We start from the raw sequence: 20,663 nt of genomic DNA, 5'->3' as shown, positions 1-20,663 counted from the left end.
CATGGGAGAAAAAAAAATAGCAAAAATTTTAAAGAGGAATAAAAAGTGTCAAAAACACATTTTGGCACACTACAACAAAGGATGGAAAATATATCCCCAATGTATTAAAAATCTTATACATAATAAAATGGAACATTCACACAAATTTGCTGAAAGTGAATGTCAGAAGTGTTATACACCCCCATAGTCACTATTTGGTTGTCTGTTTTTCCATTCAGATTAGAGTTTAGTGAATAACCCAGTGAGAGTCCATTTCATTCCTGTTTATTAAACCAGGTACAGCTGTGTTTCGGGGTGGGTCCTGACTATAAAGGTATTCACTGATGACCTTATACAGAAATATCTGGAGACCTTTCCTGATCTATACCAACTAGAGACTCCAAGAAAGAACAAGAAGGATTTGTGCTGGGAGTCTACAGATTTGGAGCTTGTTTTCTGATCTCTCTGTGATAATGGATACACCAGGTAAGTGATCCCTGTGTATTGTGGGTTTTGAAGCTCATTTTGTAGGGCTGTATATACTGAGCATTACTAGGGAGTATCTCCCACTATAGAGAACTATGTCTGTCTGTAATTGCTTGTTTCTTATAGACCCTTTTAATAATGATATCAAAGGGACCCTACAGTTAACATAATCACTACAGTGTAATGCAGTTGTTTTGGTGTCAACTGTTTGTCCCTGGAGGCTTTTCAATGTAAACCCTGCCCTTTCAGGGAAAAGACAATGTTCTTATTATCTAGAAATGCCTCTAGTGGCACTCACTCAGATGGTTACTAGAGGAGCTTCCTGTGTCAGTTCTGCACAATGTGCAGTACTGATGATCAGTATTTCCACACTCTGCAGGGGGCACTGAATGTTCCTCAGAGATGCATTAATTCAATTCACGTCTATGAAGCGATGCCTTGATGGGGGGGATTCGACACGGCATCAGGAGCCCGGAGAACTACATATATAACGGCACTTGCTATGTATGCAAATAGATGGCCCAGGCTAAGTCCTTCTGTGCAATAACCTCCTGACTTGTTACAGGAAAGCATTGTACTGGCTGAGATCAAACCGGATTATCTCCACCATGTAGGCAGCACTATCTTCTGTAAGACTGGCATGGGATCGAAGTGACTAAAATCACCTTTCAGAGTGAGCTAAGGAGGGCTGGGAATTTAAACCGATACTGCAGTATCAGGAATACATGTTTGTAAACTCTCTGGATTAAAAATCTTGTAACGGTTTGGTATTCAAAATGTACTTCAATCTAAAGCAAAAAACGCCTAAACCGGGGTCTTAGCTGATGTCACATCTTCTCAGGTTTGGCTGAAATTGCTGCTTAACTTGATGTGCCATACATGTATAAATTCTTATTTAATATAAAAAAAAAAGCCAAACTTTATATTGCCAAAACTGGAAAAAGTGTGCATAATTTTAGTTTTGGGGAAAGTAATCCAAAATAAATCTGTCTTGCTTTAGAGTACTTAAGCCACCAAATACAAGGAATACATTTCAATGTAAAACAACTTCAGAAGTTGACGACATATTTATATTGAAAGATTAATTGCATCACAGGTTAAGTGTGAATTTTGATGGAATCCTGTTTTTGGCGAATTTTGCCTGGTAGCTTGGTCAAACTACCTTATAAAGACATGCCCTTTGTTTAAAGACACCCCAGGGTATTTCAAAAGTATAGTTTGGTTGTTATTGATATCTGTTTTGTGTGGGATTTTTTTCTCTTTGTACCAAATGTAGTTTTTTTTTTTTTTTTTTTTAAACCCCTGGCTAGCCTAGCAGTAAATCTCCTAAATTTTCAACCAACTTCCACCTTTCTAGCTAAATACATAACTATAAAAATATTTAAATAACTAATTACGGTAATTAAATTTAACCTGTGGATTAAAAAAATCAGATCAAAGTCAAATACTGTGACCTGTATTTTGCTCACTGTAGGGAAGGGGTTCAATAATTAGGAAGGCAGACCAAAAGTCCCTGCAGCACATGATTGCTCTGACTTGCTGTCTGTGATCACATGTGCTGAGACGGCATGACTGGCTGCTGCCTGTCTGCCACGGACATCAAGGCACAACTAACCTGACCACCACAGAGATCTGGAGTTAATTTTGGTAAATGATGGAAATGAACTGTCTTGCGACAGCTTTGCCTACTTGGGATCCAGTCCATATTGTGGCCACAATTCCCACCGTACCTCTTTGCCAGGGGCTCCTTTATTGTCTATTTATATAACAGAACTCCACCGCAATAATGTCTCTAAACTACAAAGTGTGTTTAGAAATTGGTCTGTGTAAAAAAGATGCATTATTCCTGTTCAAAATTACATTTTAACTGTACAAATTGTTGGTAAAATGCCTAAAACTTCTCAACCATTCTATCCCTGGCCACACCTTGAATCTCATCCATAAATGAGTGTCCCTTTTTGTTCATTTGAAATCTCTGGAGGTATAAAGAAACCTGTAGATGAGTGCTCCTCAAGGTAGTCCATGTTTTAGGGATTACCCAGGTATGTCTAGGGTGTCTAGTTTTTATTTTCTAAACACCTTAGACACACCTGGGTAATCCTGGACTGTTGGGTATTCCTTGAGGAGCACTGCTGTAAACCATAAGAAATGTTTCCTGTGCTGCTTGTTTTTAACTGCTTCAAGCGAACTACAATCCAGATCTTGGCTTTTGGCTTGCATGCCATGTTGTGAATTACTTTGAACTAACCCCTTCCTATTGACTTCCAGATACCCTCCTGTTTGCTGTGAAGGATTATGTTGCTAGAGCTGGATTACCACCCAAGAATCTTCTGGACAACTTTGATGCCAGATCTAGCATTGTAGGGAAGCTGAATAATGTCAGTAAGATTGCCTTTAACCCAGAAGGGGTGCTGTTTGCTGTGCGTGGTACAGAGCTCTTCATGGGAGCTATGCCTTCAGATCCAAGCCTGGACTTTTTCAATACTGCTCAGAGAGTGGGCAAAACCGACTGGGATGGGTTAAAATTCTTCTTCTTTGATCCAAATGGCCTTCTGTATGCAGCTACCAAGAAAGGGGAGTTCTACAAGGGTCCAGCACCAAGCAATGAAAACGTGTCCTGGCTTTATGGCCAAGCCACCAAAATAGGAAACTGTGCCTAGAATGAATTTGATGCCCTTTTCTTTGACCCTAAAGGCATCCTGTATGCAGTGACAAGTGACGACAAGCTTGTGATGAGAAGCCCTCCAACCAAAGCAGATGATGACTGGCTTGGCTCCAGCACAACCATTGGAAAAGGAGGTTGGCGCATCCTGACCCATTTCATGGCTTTCACCCTAGAGTCAGCCCTGTGGTGTGTGGATTCAAAGAATGGCAACATCTGTAAAGGACCAGCCCCAACCAATGCTGATACCAACTACATTGAAAAGGCAGAGAAACTGGGCTGGGGTTACAATGTCTACCCTCTCCTTTCCTTCACCATTGATAAAACCATGCAGAGTATTGTATGCTTTGAATTCCTGCCAGATTCAGGGAAAATCCTATCCCAAGGCACAGAGGTGGTGCAGACCCAGATCTATAACAACAAGAGCAGCACTCCATTAAAGCACACCTTCTCGTAAGTAATGGAAACCTCATGGAGTCTCATCCATTCAGGGATCACTATTTCAACTTTCCATTGGCGAGTGACCACTTTAGCCATGGCAAGCAGAAATTCACCCTCAGTATTCCATGGAACCTTCAGGCTTGCAGTTATCACTCGCTTCTAGGCCTAACTAATGGCATAGGACTTTAGCTCTGCAGGTACTTCTACCTATTGGCAACATTACAGAGTACAGGATGGTGCACTATATACAATACCTTTTGAATACTAAAAGGCTGGTGGTCTTACTAAACTAATGTCCTTCATAAGTTACATGATTCTATACTGGCTGAATAGAGAATAGTGTATGTTTACAAAGTTTGAGGAAATTGTTTACAATCCTAGGGCTACTTATTGGCAGACAGTACTCTTTAACAATGCCTGTTGGTGCTTGTGACTCTTCTATGCCTAAAACAAAGGTTTAGGCACTCCGAGGTCCAAGAAAGGAAAGTTTAATCGAACCAGATGAAAAGCTGCAACATTTTGACCTTTTTAGTCTTTATCAAGTGATGCGCCACATTTTATAAGAAAAAGCACAATCCAAACATCAATCATTGCAATTAAAAACGATCACATAGGTGAAACTTGCTCATTAAGAAGTGGCAGCTGTGTTGAAGACTGTCCAATGTAAAAGCAGTACATCCAGAACAGTTGTCCAGCAGAATAACCTATGAATGAATCAATCATCCTCAGAACTCCTCCTCCCAATTCAGGAAGCATCCGTAAGCATGTGCAGGCATCTCAATGCCGCATCTGCGCACATGAAGTTGCATGGATTCAAAATAGCGCAAGCGTCCAGCAGATGCCAAAATGTATTAAAGTGCATGGGTGGAGACTAATTGAATAAATTAATGGGATGGATAAGGTTGTGTTATTTATTTTTTCTCATCCCTTTAACTTATTCAATTGGGGTCCACTAATGTGATTTTTAATAATTTTTTGCATCTACTGGATGCCTGCGCTACGCTCAATTACAATTCTGAATCCTTGTGATGTCACAAATTACATGCGCATGACAACGTACGCTCGTACAGATGCTTCATGAATCAGGGGGGAAGTTCTGAGGATAGATCTATGCTTATAATTGCAATTGGATGTGTTGTGAGGTTATTCTGTTGGACAATTGGCTGTTCTGGATATACTGCTCTTACATTGGCCATAGTCTTCAACACAGCTGCCACTCCACCGCTTAATGTGTTTTTAATTGCACTGACATTTGAATTGTGATTTGTGCTTCTAAAATTATGTGGTGTCATTTATTTTAGTTTGAGACCTTAAAGGTTGAAACATTGCTGCTTATCTGGTTTGAGCTTACCTTTATTGGACCTTGGAGTGCCTAAACCTTTTCTCTTGCATATGGTATCTGGGCTTAGAGTTATGGGATTGAGTGAAGTTGTGATTCTAATTCATAAAATCTCTTTTCTAGTCTTAAAACAGTTTCCAGCTTCTGCTACAGAAAGCCAGTCACTAACGATAACTGTATCCATCTGGGGGATGTCTGGCTTGAGCCAGCTCTGTGCCATTGTTAGTCTGGCTGCTAGGGTGATTTTGTTTAACAATTTTTGTTCCTTCCTCAGCCAGTTATCTATTCTAGACAGGAGGAACACCCACGGGTCTGTTTATTCTGTTTATCTGTCTTTGGAACACTCTCTCCAGCAAGCCCTGCACCCCACCCAGAAGGTCTTTGCTTTGTGGCAGTCCCACCACATGTGCTTGTACGTCCCTTTATGTCCACACCCCCTCCAACACAAGTCGTCCATAGACTTGTGCATATGGTATAATTTTACTGGCGTGGTATACCATCTAAACATAGTTTTGTATGCTTGTTGTAGAACACTTTTTGAAGGCTAACATGACTTCATGACTTTCCAACTGTGTTTTGAAGGGGACACTGACATAATCTGGAGTGCCCCTAGAATGGGTGGTCAAAATCCAGTCACCATCTGAATAACTATTCTCATTCTCTCAATATATTAATGTAATTGGTTTTTATTTCTAGCTTCTCCAAGACCATAACTGAGAGCAGCACCTTCAGCCAGGAACATGGGTTCACAGTGGCCGTTGGCGCAGAGATGTCTTTCAAAGCTGGAGTCCCTTTCATAGGAGAAATGGAGACCAAGATTTCAATCAATGTGAGCACCACTCATACCTGGAATTTCACCAAGAGCAATGAAATCCAGGTAAGGGTGGATTAAATATTGGTGGTGGCAAGGTATCAATATTTGTTCAGATCTTGCTCTTGTTTATAATCTGATTTGAGTTATTGGAGAAGGGGAAGCAACAGGCATGGTATATTGTGTCCTCTCTACATGTAACTACTTAATACAAGCCTTGGGTTCCTTGACTCTCATCTCAGACATAAGGGATTGTTTGTACATTGAAAAAGGGCTACGTCCCAAAACAGTCGTCATATATTTTATTTTTACTCTCTCATTAAATGCTATGGTAGCACAATATACTAACATTTGCAAATCTATGGACTTACAGCCACAGAAAGCCTTTGTTATATTGGAGCAGCTGTAACAAGCCATCCATATAACAAGAATCAAGCTTAAGACTTCCTGGTCAGTCTGTACACTATTGCTCAACCTTTAGTTACAAGAGGTCTAACTATAGATGGTCTAAAACTGCATCATGCTTTTTGTCTTTTCTCTCAACCAGTTAATTTGTACAATAAATGAATATTCTATACAGGTAACACGTTGACTATTCATGATGAAATGTGGGGAGACTGTCTCATGTATTGCTTCTGCCAATATCTAACCGAATTTCTTCTGCAGACAACCTTCTCATCCAGCTCCGATGTGGAGGTACCAGGTGGGCATTCTATACGTATGGTGGCATCTGTGACCAAGGGAGAAATGGACGTACCCTTCCATGCTAAGATCCGCACCTTTTTTGGCTATGAGACCACCATCCAGGGAATGTGGAAAGGGGTCACTCACTATAACTTGATGGTCACCCAGGAAGACTACAAACCATGAGATGGACTGATCCTCTGTATGAAATATGATCTGTCCCATGGCTACATGTTGCAAAGACAAATCAAACTCTGCAGGATGCCTCTCATTATGTAATGAGTTGTATAAACTACAGGAATTCAACGTTCTGTCTTGGTTTAAAATAAAAACACATTAACCTCTTGCACGTCTTACAATCCCTTGTTCCATTGTCTGTAGATCTGTTTACGTTATCACAAGTATTATTCTCAATTCTTGGTATCTTTCCTTATCCATACTGTAACATCCCTCAATCTATGGATGTTAGTGGTATGTGTAGCTCCACACTATAACAATCCTGGCTAGTAGCCTAGATGTCAGCCAAATGACTAGCCAACTGGCATTCCATGACTCTTGTATAATGCAGTAGGGGTTGTTTTTGCATGTGAAGTCTGCCCAGGGAATTGAGTCAAACAATGGCATGTCAAGGGAAGCGGGTTTTTAAACCTGGGGAGGTCACATCATGCAGTGGTTTATTTTAGATCTGAACTGCAGTAAACTTGGGCACCCCAGTTGCCAGCTAGGACAAAGGACTAATTCAACCTGTGAAGCTCATCAATTACTCTACACGAGGTATAAATAAAGGATATTTGACAAGAGGACACATGCCTCTCTTGGCACTGACTGATCAAAACGTGCTTGCCTAATTGAAAGGACTGTCATCTGCATGCAGTATTGTATACAGGGTTGGCACTTTCTTTAAGGCAACATGGCAGCTGCCTAGGGTGCCACTTAGGAGGGTGTGCCCTCATCGCCAGCCCTACTCATGCTGCAGCTGCCTGAGCACTCTATAGAGGGCCTCAGGTGGCTGCAGCACTGCCTGTCTCCCTGTTCTCCTCATTACCCTCTCCCCTTCAATGTGTAGCATGGCTGAGCTCCGCTCTGGTCCATGGTACATGAACATCCGTTCCTTTACCCGGACTGACAGGCAGTGCTCACTCAGTGAATTTGAATTTTGAAAATTTAATTTTGTGACAATTTACAAACAGGCTCCAGGGATCCTGTTCTACACCAGGCCAGTGGAGCCAGACTGCAGCCAGAGCCCATCATACTCATCTGGTTGTTAGTAGGCAATCTAGTATATTGACACTAATCTCTAATTTACCTCATAGTCCCCAGAACCACTGCAGCTTAACGAAGTGGTTATGGTGTCTATAGCCTGTCCCTGCAAGCTTTTTAATGTAAACACACTATGCAGGACTGATGTTGGTTCATGTGGGTGGGGCATTGTGATGTCACAGGGGGGTGGCGGCAAATTTTCTTTTGCTCATGGTGGCCCTGTACTGGATATCAATGTTTGCATCTCTGACTGTAAACAGGATTCTTTGAAAGAGCTATTGAAACTTGGTTGTCCCCAAGACTTGTATTGGTTCATAGTGACACCCATTGTCTATTCCTTTTGAGTAACTGCACAAGGTACTGACTTTCCTGTGTAGTTGCAGCCAATGCCATGTATTTAGTATCACACATAGATAAAGCTACTGTGGTCAGTTTCTTGGACCTCCATGCAATCAGTGGACCATTGTTGGTTAGACTAAAGCAGTATCCAGTCGTACTCCTATCGTTCACATCAGAGGCCCAATCAGCGTCACATCATATGCCTCAAGTTTAAAGTTTTGACTACTTTCTGTAGCATAACTCAGTCAATAGTATTTTATTAAGTGGCTCATCACATGCTTAGCTGTGGCTAAATGTTCTGTTGGTTCTGACAAGCATTGAGACAGTTTACTGATCACCTAGCTTAGCTCCGGTCTTGTACAGGTCATTACATACAGCAAGTTACCTACTACTTTTCAATCTTTTTGTATCTACAGGATCATCATGGTCCAGTTTTTGTTCACATGGTGTTGATCTGGGTTTACAATCTGTCATTCCAAACTTCTCCAGAATCTTTGATATGTATCTTTTGATTCATCTTTACCAAACCATCACTTTGTTCAAAATCAATACCTAGGAAAATGTTTGATCCTCCCAAGATCTTTCATCTTGACTTTTGCTTTAAGCATTTTCTTCACATCATTGAGTACTGTTTTTCTTCTCGGGAACCGATAATGAGATCCTCAACCCATAATTAAAGTTAGACCCTCTCGTGTCCAGATTATTTGACATATACTCAGTGTTCGGCTGGATTTTGTTCAAACCCATGCTCGCTTAAATGATCATGCAGCATCTTGTTCCAATTTCTACCTGATTGTTTTAGACCATACAACGACTAGTGATGTACCGAACTGTTCGCTGGCGAATAGTTCCTGGTGAACATAGCATGTTCGCCACAACGGGTGAACACATGCGCGGTTCGATCCGCCCCCTATAAGTCATCATTGAGCAACTTTGACCCTGTGCCTCACGGTCAGCAGACACATTCCAGCAAATTAGCAGCAGACCCTCCCACCTCCTGTACAGTATTTATTTTAGATTCATTCTGAAGCTGCATTCTTAGATAGAGGGAAAGTGTAGCTGCTGCTCATTTGATAGGGAAATTGATAGCTAGGCTAGGGTATTCAGTGTCCTCTACAGTCCTGAAGAACTCATCTGATCTCTGCTATAAGGACAGCACCCCAAAAAGCCCTTTTTAGGGCTAGAACATCAGTCTGCTTTTTTTTTTTTCTGTGTAATGTAATTGCAGTTGTAGGACGGGTTCTACCTACAAAATACTGGTACAGCCATGGGCACCAGGTTTGCACCCAGCTATGCCAACCTCTATATGGCCGATTGGGAAGATCCTATGGTCTGGAGTGGGCATGGCTGGGTGGATAGCCTGGTAGCCTATGTGAGATATATTGATGATCTCCTCTTCATATGGAGAGGCCCTGTCTCCTCAACACATGAGTTCATATCCTTTTTAAACACCAACAATGAGGGCATCATTCTAACAGCTAACATTAGCACTACAACAGTGACCTATCTTGACCTTGACATATATATTAAAAATAATAAAATACATACTAAGACACATTTCAAAGATGTACATGTCAATAACTATATAAAGACCAACAGCTGCCACAATAAGGTTTGGCTGGATAGCATACCTAAGAGCCAAATGCTAAGACTCAGAAGGAATTGCCCAGAAACTCCAATTTTCAACAAACAGGCATATGAGCTAAAGAAAAGATTCATACAAAAAGGGTATAAGGATATTAAAGTAGAAGGGACTATTAAGGAGACTTTGTTCTTAATTAGGAAAGAATTGGTGCACAAAAAGAAGAAAGACGCTAAAAAAGACTTTACACTACCTATTGTAATGGATTTTAACAATAAAAATAAACAACTTAGGTATATTTTAAATAAGCATTGGCACCTTTTAAAAGAAGACGAGATATTAGGTAAAATTATACCTGATAAACCGAAAATAATTTTTAGAGGTGCCCCCAATTTAAAGATGCACATTACAAAAATGTTTACAAAAGCAGACACAAAGAAAACAGATAATTTCATGACAACAAAAAAGGCTTTTTTAAATGCAATTGTTATATAGCGTGCAGGAAAACCAAATCAACACCTAAAGTAACTACCGACTTTAGATCCCATAACACCAGAAAAATCTACAATATTAAAAATATTATTACTTGCAATAGCAAAAATGTAATTTATCTATTAGAATGCCCATGTGGGCTTCAATATATCGGCAGAACTATTAGACCTCTTAAAGTCAGAATAGCAGAGCATTGTAGAAACATAGAAAAGGGCTTTGCCAACCACGCTGTCTCTTCTCACTTTTGCACGCATGAGAATAACCCTAAACTGCTTACGTTCACGGGCATTGCAATTGTCAATAAACACTGGAGAGGCGGCGATATTATTAAACAGATTGGAAAGACAGAGATGAAATGGGTATACTATCTAGATACCCTGCACCCCAAAGGATTAAATATTGAATTTGATTTATACAGCTTTTTATAATTACCTTCTTTATTCTTATTTTAATATAATTTCTATTATATATATATATATATTTTTTACCATAATTTCCCTGTTTATATCATATATATCCGTTCCAGCAATGCCCTTTTAATCCAAATCTACCTTCTTATCATTTGCCTTTTATCTATACCATTTTTATATTCTCTATATACTCTTAGGGTTAAGCCTTCCCTCCTTTTTGTGTAATATATCTCCCCCTCTCCTACCACATTATATCTATTTGTACTGTATATCTGCTGCTATATTGTCCCTTTTTGTGAATACCAGAACTATTGCCATAGCTATTTAACACTGTATATATTCTTACTTTATTATTTATTGCCTATTAATTTATATGTTTTTCATACATTAATGGATATTCTAGATATGCTTTATGATAACTCTGTACCCATTATTTTTCCCAGATTATGCTCTTATATGATGTTCCATATGATCCACATGATATATACATGTAACTGTTAGCTTATTTATACTTGTTTCGCTTTTCTTATTATTCCCCCTATGTTCATCTATGGGAGATATAGGTTATTTATGTTTGGAACGCAATGCACGCCATTTCTGATGATGCGTGTGTTCCAAACAGAAGACACGTGACCGCAGAGACTCTGACTTTGCCGCGTCACTTCCGGTTATGACGCGTGCGGTCCACAATGATACGCAAATCACAGCCAGCACTTACTGATCGTCTCCCCTTCTGCCACATCACTTCCGGTATACATCATGAAACCGGAAGAAAGACCCACCAGGTAGCGTTCTGCAATCAACTTGCCCATACTTATACAGGACATTGAGGAACCACCCCACACTTTTGATAAAGCCTCTGGAGAGGCGAAATGCGTCAAGTGGGACACCCCTCTCTTTTGGACATTTGTATTTATACTTTTATATGCTATATTTTATAATAAATAGTCTATTTTATTACATTTAGACATCTATCTTTTATTATTTTATTCTATTTGCTTTTGATGTCCTGCTGACTACCTGGTGCCATCATATCCTTAGGTGGGGATAGTACCACCCATGCTGTGATAACTAGAGCAGGTCTTGCTCTACAAATTGGAGAGGCGAAATGTAGAGCAGGTCTTGCTCTACAAATCTGGAGAGGCGAAATGCGTCAAGTGGGACACCCCTCTCTTTTGGACATTTGTATTTATACTTTTATATGCTATATTTTATAATAAATAGTCTATTTTATTACATTTAGACATCTATCTTTTATTATTTTATTCTATTTGCTTTTGATGTCCTGCTGACTACCTGGTGCCATCATATCCTTAGGTGGGGATAGTACCACCCATGCTGTGATAACTAGAGCAGGTCTTGCTCTACAAATTGTAAGTACATTACTTTATCCTACTACCCTGGTCTTATAGTACTTACTACACTATCAGAGCGTTTCTCTCTTTTATCCCCATTTTGCATCTGGAGGACCAGTACCACCTTTACCATCCTGTATCCTTAGACGGGGATTATACCGTCCACGCTGAACAAAGTAGAGCTCTTATATAGCTCTACCGTATGTGAGTGTTTTTCCTACAGTTACCCAGCACAAATATTTGCACTGTTATATGCTGTATTGCACTATCATTTTTCTCTGTTTTATTACTCCGAGGTATTTTACCAACTTTCCCTCGCAGAGGTGTATGTACGTATTAAATTTGGGCGCAGTATACGCCATATTTTATATTGCCTGCCTGCCTGCCAGCTTCCGTGTCAGGCTCGCAGTGGATACTGTGCCCACTTGCCCGGTGCCACCACTCATATCTGGTGTCACAATAGCTTAAGCTTGCATTTAAAAACAAAAAAAATGTTTTTCGTGTAATAGATTAATTAGCAGTTAGTTGTCTGCAAGCGTCTGTGTGTCAGGCCAACAGCGTGTACTCTGCCAGTGCACAGTGCCACTCATATCTGGTGGCACAATAGCGTGCATTTAAAAACAAAAAACTTTTTTCACTGTTATAGATTGAATAGCAGTTAGTTGTCTTCAAGCGGGTGTGTCAGGCCTACAGCGTTTTCTCTGCCAACCTCTGCCACTGCACAGTGCCACTCATATCTGGTCTCACAGTAGCTTGCACGCATAGTACCACTAATCCAAAAAAAAAATGACAGGCAGAGGCAGGCCACCCCACAGGGGCTATCGTGCTCGTGGTGCTGTGATTCCCTTTTGCCCTAGAATAATGCCCAGTTTTTAGAGGCCACGTACCCTGAACTTGAAAAGTTCTGAGGACATAGTTGACTGGCTAACACAGGACACCCAATCTTGTACAGCCTCCGCTCGGAACCTTGACGCACCATCCTCCTCCAGCTTAGCTTCGGGCACCTCTCAAGATACCACTCACCCGCCTGCCGCCACCACCAACACTAGCACCACAACCGCTTCACTTGGTAGGTCAGAGGAGTTATTTACACATCCGTTTGAAGAAATGAGTGATGCACAACCATTATTGCCAGAGGATGTAGATAGCAGGGATATGTCTCAGGCAGGCAGCATTACGCACATGGACGTACGGTGTGATGATAATGATGTTGTACCCGCTGCTGCGTCCTTTGCGGAGTTGTCAGATACAAGTGAAGCGGTTGATGATGACGATGCATCCATGGATGTCCCGTGGGTGCCCGCTCGGCAAGAAGAAGAACAGGGCAAAAGTTCAGATGGGGAGACAGAGAGGAGGAGGAGGAGACGAGTTGGAAGCAGGGGGAGGTCGTCGCAAGGAGCTAGTGGCACAGTCAGACAGCATGCATCGGCACCAGAATGCCGTCATTGCAGAGCTCAGCAGTGTGGCATTTTTTGTGTGTGTCTGCCTCTGACAACAGCGATGCCATTTGCAACCTGTGCCAAAAGAAACTGAGTCGTGGGAAGTCCATCACCCACCTAGGTACAACTGCTTTGCGTAGGCACATGATCGCACATCACAAACGCCTATGGGATCAACACATGAGTACAAGCAGCACACAAACTCAAAGCCGCCATTCTCCTCCTGGTCCAGCATCAGCCCCCTCTCAACCATCCGCCACTCCGTCTCTCGCTTTGAGCAGTTCCCGCTCATCTGCCCACAGTCAGGTGTTTGTCAATGACATGTTTGAGCGTAAGAAGCCAATGTCAGAAAGTCCCCCCCTTGCCCAGCGTCTGACAGCTGGCTTGTCTGAACTATTAGCCCGCCAGCTTTTACCATACAAGCTGGTGGAGTCTGAGGCGTTCAAAAAATTTGTGGCTATTGGGATACTGCAGTGGAAGGTACCCGGACGAAATTTATTTTCTCAAAAGGCAATCCCCAACCTGTACTGATGAAATGGGTATACTATCTAGATACCCTGCACCCCAAAGGATTAAATATTGAATTTGATTTATACAGCTTTTTATAATTACCTTCTTTATTCTTATTTTAATATAATTTCTATTATATATATATATATATTTTTTACCATAATTTCCCTGTTTATATCATATATATCCGTTCCAGCAATGCCCTTTTAATCCAAATCTACCTTCTTATCATTTGCCTTTTATCTATACCATTTTTATATTCTCTATATACTCTTAGGGTTAAGCCTTCCCTCCTTTTTGTGTAATATATCTCCCCCTCTCCTACCACATTATATCTATTTGTACTGTATATCTGCTGCTATATTGTCCCTTTTTGTGAATACCAGAACTATTGCCATAGCTATTTAACACTGTATATATTCTTACTTTATTATTTATTGCCTATTAATTTATATGTTTTTCATACATTAATGGATATTCTAGATATGCTTTATGATAACTCTGTACCCATTATTTTTCCCAGATTATGCTCTTATATGATGTTCCATATGATCCACATGATATATACATGTAACTGTTAGCTTATTTATACTTGTTTCGCTTTTCTTATTATTCCCCCTATGTTCATCTATGGGAGATATAGGTTATTTATGTTTGGAACGCAATGCACGCCATTTCTGATGATGCGTGTGTTCCAAACAGAAGACACGTGACCGCAGAGACTCTGACTTTGCCGCGTCACTTCCGGTTATGACGCGTGCGGTCCACAATGATACGCAAATCACAGCCAGCACTTACTGATCGTCTCCCCTTCTGCCACATCACTTCCGGTATACATCATGAAACCGGAAGAAAGACCCACCAGGTAGCGTTCTGCAATCAACTTGCCCATACTTATACAGGACATTGAGGAACCACCCCACACTTTTGATAAAGCCTCTGGAGAGGCGAAATGCGTCAAGTGGGACACCCCTCTCTTTTGGACATTTGTATTTATACTTTTATATGCTATATTTTATAATAAATAGTCTATTTTATTACATTTAGACATCTATCTTTTATTATTTTATTCTATTTGATTTTGATGTCCTGCTGACTACCTGGTGCCATCATATCCTTAGGTGGGGATAGTACCACCCATGCTGTGATAACTAGAGCAGGTCTTGCTCTACAAATTGGAGAGGCGAAATGTAGAGCAGGTCTTGCTCTACAAATCTGGAGAGGCGAAATGCGTCAAGTGGGACACCCCTCTCTTTTGGACATTTGTATTTATACTTTTATATGCTATATTTTATAATAAATAGTCTATTTTATTACATTTAGACATCTATCTTTTATTATTTTATTCTATTTGCTTTTGATGTCCTGCTGACTACCTGGTGCCATCATATCCTTAGGTGGGGATAGTACCACCCATGCTGTGATAACTAGAGCAGGTCTTGCTCTACAAATTGTAAGTACATTACTTTATCCTACTACCCTGGTCTTATAGTACTTACTACACTATCAGAGCGTTTCTCTCTTTTATCCCCATTTTGCATCTGGAGGACCAGTACCACCTTTACCATCCTGTATCCTTAGACGGGGATTATACCGTCCACGCTGAACAAAGTAGAGCTCTTATATAGCTCTACCGTATGTGAGTGTTTTTCCTACAGTTACCCAGCACAAATATTTGCACTGTTATATGCTGTATTGCACTATCATTTTTCTCTGTTTTATTACTCCGAGGTATTTTACCAACTTTCCCTCGCAGAGGTGTATGTACGTATTAAATTTGGGCGCAGTATACGCCATATTTTATATTGCCTGCCTGCCTGCCAGCTTCCGTGTCAGGCTCGCAGTGGATACTGTGCCCACTTGCCCGGTGCCACCACTCATATCTGGTGTCACAATAGCTTAAGCTTGCATTTAAAAACAAAAAAAATGTTTTTACTGTAATAGATTAATTAGCAGTTAGTTGTCTGCAAGCGTCTGTGTGTCAGGCCAACAGCGTGTACTCTGCCAGTGCACAGTGCCACTCATATCTGGTGGCACAATAGCGTGCATTTAAAAACAAAAAACTTTTTTCACTGTTATAGATTGAATAGCAGTTAGTTGTCTTCAAGCGGGTGTGTCAGGCCTACAGCGTTTTCTCTGCCAACCTCTGCCACTGCACAGTGCCACTCATATCTGGTCTCACAGTAGCTTGCACGCATAGTACCACTAATCCAAAAAAAAAATGACAGGCAGAGGCAGGCCACCCCACAGGGGCTATCGTGCTCGTGGTGCTGTGATTCCCTTTTGCCCTAGAATAATGCCCAGTTTTTAGAGGCCACGTACCCTGAACTTGAAAAGTTCTGAGGACATAGTTGACTGGCTAACACAGGACACCCAATCTTGTACAGCCTCCGCTCGGAACCTTGACGCACCATCCTCCTCCAGCTTAGCTTCGGGCACCTCTCAAGATACCACTCACCCGCCTGCCGCCACCACCAACACTAGCACCACAACCGCTTCACTTGGTAGGTCAGAGGAGTTATTTACACATCCGTTTGAAGAAATGAGTGATGCACAACCATTATTGCCAGAGGATGTAGATAGCAGGGATATGTCTCAGGCAGGCAGCATTACGCACATGGACGTACGGTGTGATGATAATGATGTTGTACCCGCTGCTGCGTCCTTTGCGGAGTTGTCAGATACAAGTGAAGCGGTTGATGATGACGATGCATCCATGGATGTCCCGTGGGTGCCCGCTCGGCAAGAAGAAGAACAGGGCAAAAGTTCAGATGGGGAGACAGAGAGGAGGAGGAGGAGACGAGTTGGAAGCAGGGGGAGGTCGTCGCAAGGAGCTAGTGGCACAGTCAGACAGCATGCATCGGCACCAGAATGCCGTCATTGCAGAGCTCAGCAGTGTGGCATTTTTTGTGTGTGTCTGCCTCTGACAACAGCGATGCCATTTGCAACCTGTGCCAAAAGAAACTGAGTCGTGGGAAGTCCATCACCCACCTAGGTACAACTGCTTTGCGTAGGCACATGATCGCACATCACAAACGCCTATGGGATCAACACATGAGTACAAGCAGCACACAAACTCAAAGCCGCCATTCTCCTCCTGGTCCAGCATCAGCCCCCTCTCAACCATCCGCCACTCCGTCTCTCGCTTTGAGCAGTTCCCGCTCATCTGCCCACAGTCAGGTGTTTGTCAATGACATGTTTGAGCGTAAGAAGCCAATGTCAGAAAGTCCCCCCCTTGCCCAGCGTCTGACAGCTGGCTTGTCTGAACTATTAGCCCGCCAGCTTTTACCATACAAGCTGGTGGAGTCTGAGGCGTTCAAAAAATTTGTGGCTATTGGGATACTGCAGTGGAAGGTACCCGGACGAAATTTATTTTCTCAAAAGGCAATCCCCAACCTGTACTCGATTGTGCAAAAGGAAGTAATGGCATGTATGGCACACAGTGTTGGGGCAAGGGTCCATTTGACCACTGATACCTGGTCTGAAAGCATGGTCAGGGCAGGTATATCACCTACACTGCGCATTGGGTAAACCTGCTGACGGCTGCCAAGCATGGAATGCGTGGCTCTACAGAGGAGTTGGTGACACTGCCACGACTTGCAGGCAGGCCTCCTGCCTCCTCCTCTACTCCTCCTACTCCATCCTCTTCCATAACCTCCTCGGCTGAGTCCTCTTCTGCTGCTGCGTCTTGCTCCACATCAACGGCACCCCCCTCCCCAGCTCCCCAGGTACTATTCCACATCCCGGATACGGCAGTGTCACGCCGTCTTCGGTTTGACTTGCTTGAAAGCAGAGAGTCACACCGGAAAAGCACTCCTGTCCACCCTGAATGCACAGGTGGAAAAGTGGCTGACTCCGCAGCAACTGGATATCGGCAAAGTGGTTTGTGACAACGGAACAAATTTGTTGGCGGCATTGAAGTTGGGCAAGTTGACACATGTGCTGTGGTAAACTTATAGCATCTTTAACCCCATAAATTGTAATCTGATCGTACAACGCTTTGTGCATAAGTACACAGGCTTACAGGACGTCCTGAAGCAGGCCAGGAAGGTGTGTGGCCATTTCAGGTGTTCCTACACAGCCATGGCGCACTTTGCAGATATCCAGCGGCAAAACAACATGCCAGTGAGGCGCTTGATTTGCGACAGCCCGACACTTTGGAATTCAACACTCCTAATGTTCGATCGCCTGCTCCAACAAGAAAAAGCCGTTAATGAATATTTGTATGACCGGGGGTTGCTAGGACAGCCTCTGGGGAGCTGGGAATTTTTTTGCCACGTTACTGGACGCTCATGCGCAATGCCTGTAGGCTCATGCGTCCTTTTGAGGAGGTGACAAACCTAGTCAGTCGCACCGAAGGCACCATCAGCGACATCATACCATTTGTTTTCTTCCTGGAGCGTGCCCTGCGAAGAGTGCTGGATCAGGCCGTAGATGAGCATGAAGAGGAAGAGGAAGAGTTGTGGTCACCATCACCACCAGAAACAGCCTTATCAGCATCGCTTGCTGGACCTGCGGCAATGCTGGAAGAGGATTGTGAGGAAGAGGAGTCAGAGGAGGAATGTGGCTGTGAGGAGGAGGAGGAAGACCAACCACAACAGGCATCCCAGGGTGCTCGTTGTCTCCTATCTGGTATCCGTGGTGTTGTATGTGGCTGGGGGGAAGAACATACCTTCATTGAGATCACTGAGGAGGAGGAACGGGAAATGAGTAGCTCGGCATCCAACCTTGTGCAAATGGGGTCTTTCATGCTGTCGTGCCTGTTGAGGGACCCTCGTATAAAAAGGCTGAAGGAGAACAACCTGTACTGGGTGTCCACGCTACTAGACCCCCGGTATAAGCAGAAAGTGGCGGAAATGTTACCGAATTACAACAAGTCGGAAAGGATGCAGCATTTGCAAAATAAATTAAAAAGTATGCTTTACACAGCGTATAAGGGTGATGTCACAGCACAACAGGAATCTAACAGGGGAAGAGGTGAAAGTCATCCTCCTCCTCCCACGACCACGCCGGCAAGGACAGGACGCTTTAAAGACGTGTTGTTGATGGAGGACATGCAGAGCTTTTTATGTCCTACGCATCGCCACAGCCCTTCGGGATCCACCCTCAGAGAACGACTCGACCGACAGATAGCAGACTACCTCACCTTAACTGCAGATATCGACACTCTGAGGAGTGATGAACCCCTTGACTACTGGGTGTGCAGGCTTGACCTGTGGCCTGAGCTATCCCAATTTGTGATAGAACTTCTGGCCTTCCCCGCTTCAAGTGTCCTGTCAGAAAGGACCTTCAGTGCAGCAGGAGGTATTGTCACTGAGAAGAGAAGTCGCCTAGGTCAAAATAGTCTAGATTACCTCACCTTTATTAAGATGAATGAGGAATGGATCCCGAAGGGACTGACAGTGGGCGATACATTCAACTAAAAAGGCCTGATGAGATGAGCTGCCTTGGGCTAAAAATGGTCCACACGCTGCTGTATTATACCTCTGAATGCCGGTTGACTTGCTTGACTTATCCGCCACCAACTAGGGTTCAAGCCGCAATGTTTTAGGGCACTTTCTGCCTGGGAAACAAACATCAATTTTTATGGCCGCTTCTACAGCAGCGGCTGCAACAATACCTAATTTTTCAGGCATGTGTACATGCCTAATTTTTCGACCCTCTGGTGCTGCACTGTGGCTTCAAAAACCAAACCAAAAAAAAGGCACATAACAGGGATTAAACTGATAGGAATAGTACTACTTAACACACCACTCCTATCTGGTGGCACATTAGATTGCATGCGCAGTGCCCCAGATTTGAAGTAGGAGGACCGACCAAGCGCATCTTTTTCCATCTCCCGGTTCCTAAAATCAATGCCATATACACGTTCCCTGATAGGGCGCCAGCTCGTTATTCTCTTGGGCGACAGCTCGTTATTCTCTTTTTCACTTCACTAGGGACACTTTACTGCACTATGGGCACTTAGACCCACTCTTTGTCTTGCACACTGTTATTCCTAGCCAGCATCTGTGATGGGAAATCAGGCAGTCATCTAAACGTTTAGATTGAGCTTTAGCTTAGAACACCCTTGAAGGAGATTAGGGCTAGTTTAGAGGATTCTTCTTAGACCTCTCTGGGTCTTTATAGCCCTTCTACCTATCCAGCATTTCTGGAAACTAGCTAAGAGAAAGGGTGGCTGTGTGTCTGTGATACATTTAACTTTATATCACCTTATTGACACTTTATCACTCCGGTCTCCATACTCTCTGCCTATACCCATCTATTTAGAGGGAATTTCCTTGCCCCTGCCAATATTATATAATAGGTAATAGTATTACCATTATTACACAATTAGGTCTCTGAGGACAGGTGTCAATCCATATCTGCCAAGTGACCCTATTTAGGGGGAACAGTCTCTATTCTGCTCTGTGTCAGTGTGTATCATGATCTCTGAGGACAGGTGTCAATCCATATCTGCCAAGTGACCCTATGTAGGGGGAACAGTCCCTATTCTGCTCTGTGTCAGTGTGTATCAGGGATCCTTAGGACAGGTGTCAATCCATATCTGCCAAGTGACCCTATGTAGGGGGAACAGTCTCTATTCTGCTCTGTGTCAGTGTGTATCATGGTCTCTGAGGACAGGTGTCAATCCATACCTGCCAAGTGACCCTATGTAGGGGGAACAGTCTCTATTCTGCTCTGTGTCAGTGTGTATCATGATCTCTGAGGACAGGTGTCAATCCATATCTGCCAAGTGACCCTATGTAGGGGGAACAGTCCCTATTCTGCTCTGTGTCAGTGTGTATCATGGTCTCTGAGGACAGGTGTCAATCCATACCTGCCAAGTGACCCTATGTAGGGGGAACAGTGTCTATTCTGCTCTGTGTCAGTG

The 20,663-nt window shown here is 42.8% G+C and overlaps 1 protein-coding gene across 1 annotated transcript; it reads left to right on the top strand.

Moving 5' to 3' along the window:
- The first annotated feature begins 380 nt into the window (after positions 1 to 380).
- LOC134599909 (uncharacterized) lies at positions 381 to 6,920 on the top strand. The gene is made up of 4 exons (XM_063444986.1): positions 381 to 465; positions 2,734 to 3,580; positions 5,604 to 5,784; positions 6,385 to 6,920. Exons 2-4 carry the CDS (start codon positions 3,198 to 3,200, stop codon positions 6,586 to 6,588), a joined length of 768 nt encoding a protein of 255 aa, XP_063301056.1. The 5' UTR covers positions 381 to 465; positions 2,734 to 3,197; the 3' UTR covers positions 6,589 to 6,920.
- Positions 6,921 to 20,663: the final 13,743 nt, after the last annotated feature.

The sequence above is a fragment of the Pelobates fuscus genome, chromosome 1, assembly GCF_036172605.1.
Source record: "Pelobates fuscus isolate aPelFus1 chromosome 1, aPelFus1.pri, whole genome shotgun sequence".
NCBI classification, from domain to species: domain Eukaryota; kingdom Metazoa; phylum Chordata; class Amphibia; order Anura; family Pelobatidae; genus Pelobates; species Pelobates fuscus.
The sequence above is the reverse complement of the archived record's forward strand: the minus strand, read 5'-3'. Positions and strand labels throughout refer to the sequence as shown.

Excerpts from the sequence above, each read along its gene's own strand:
- LOC134599909 (XM_063444986.1), top strand. The coding sequence starts at position 3,198 with ATGAGAAGCCCTCCAACCAAAGCAGATGATGACTGGCTTGGCTCCAGC. Across the intron at positions 3,581-5,603 it reads CCATTAAAGCACACCTTCTC|CTTCTCCAAGACCATAACTG; the intron begins GTAAGTAATGGA and ends TTTTATTTCTAG. Across the intron at positions 5,785-6,384 it reads CCAAGAGCAATGAAATCCAG|ACAACCTTCTCATCCAGCTC; the intron begins GTAAGGGTGGAT and ends TTTCTTCTGCAG.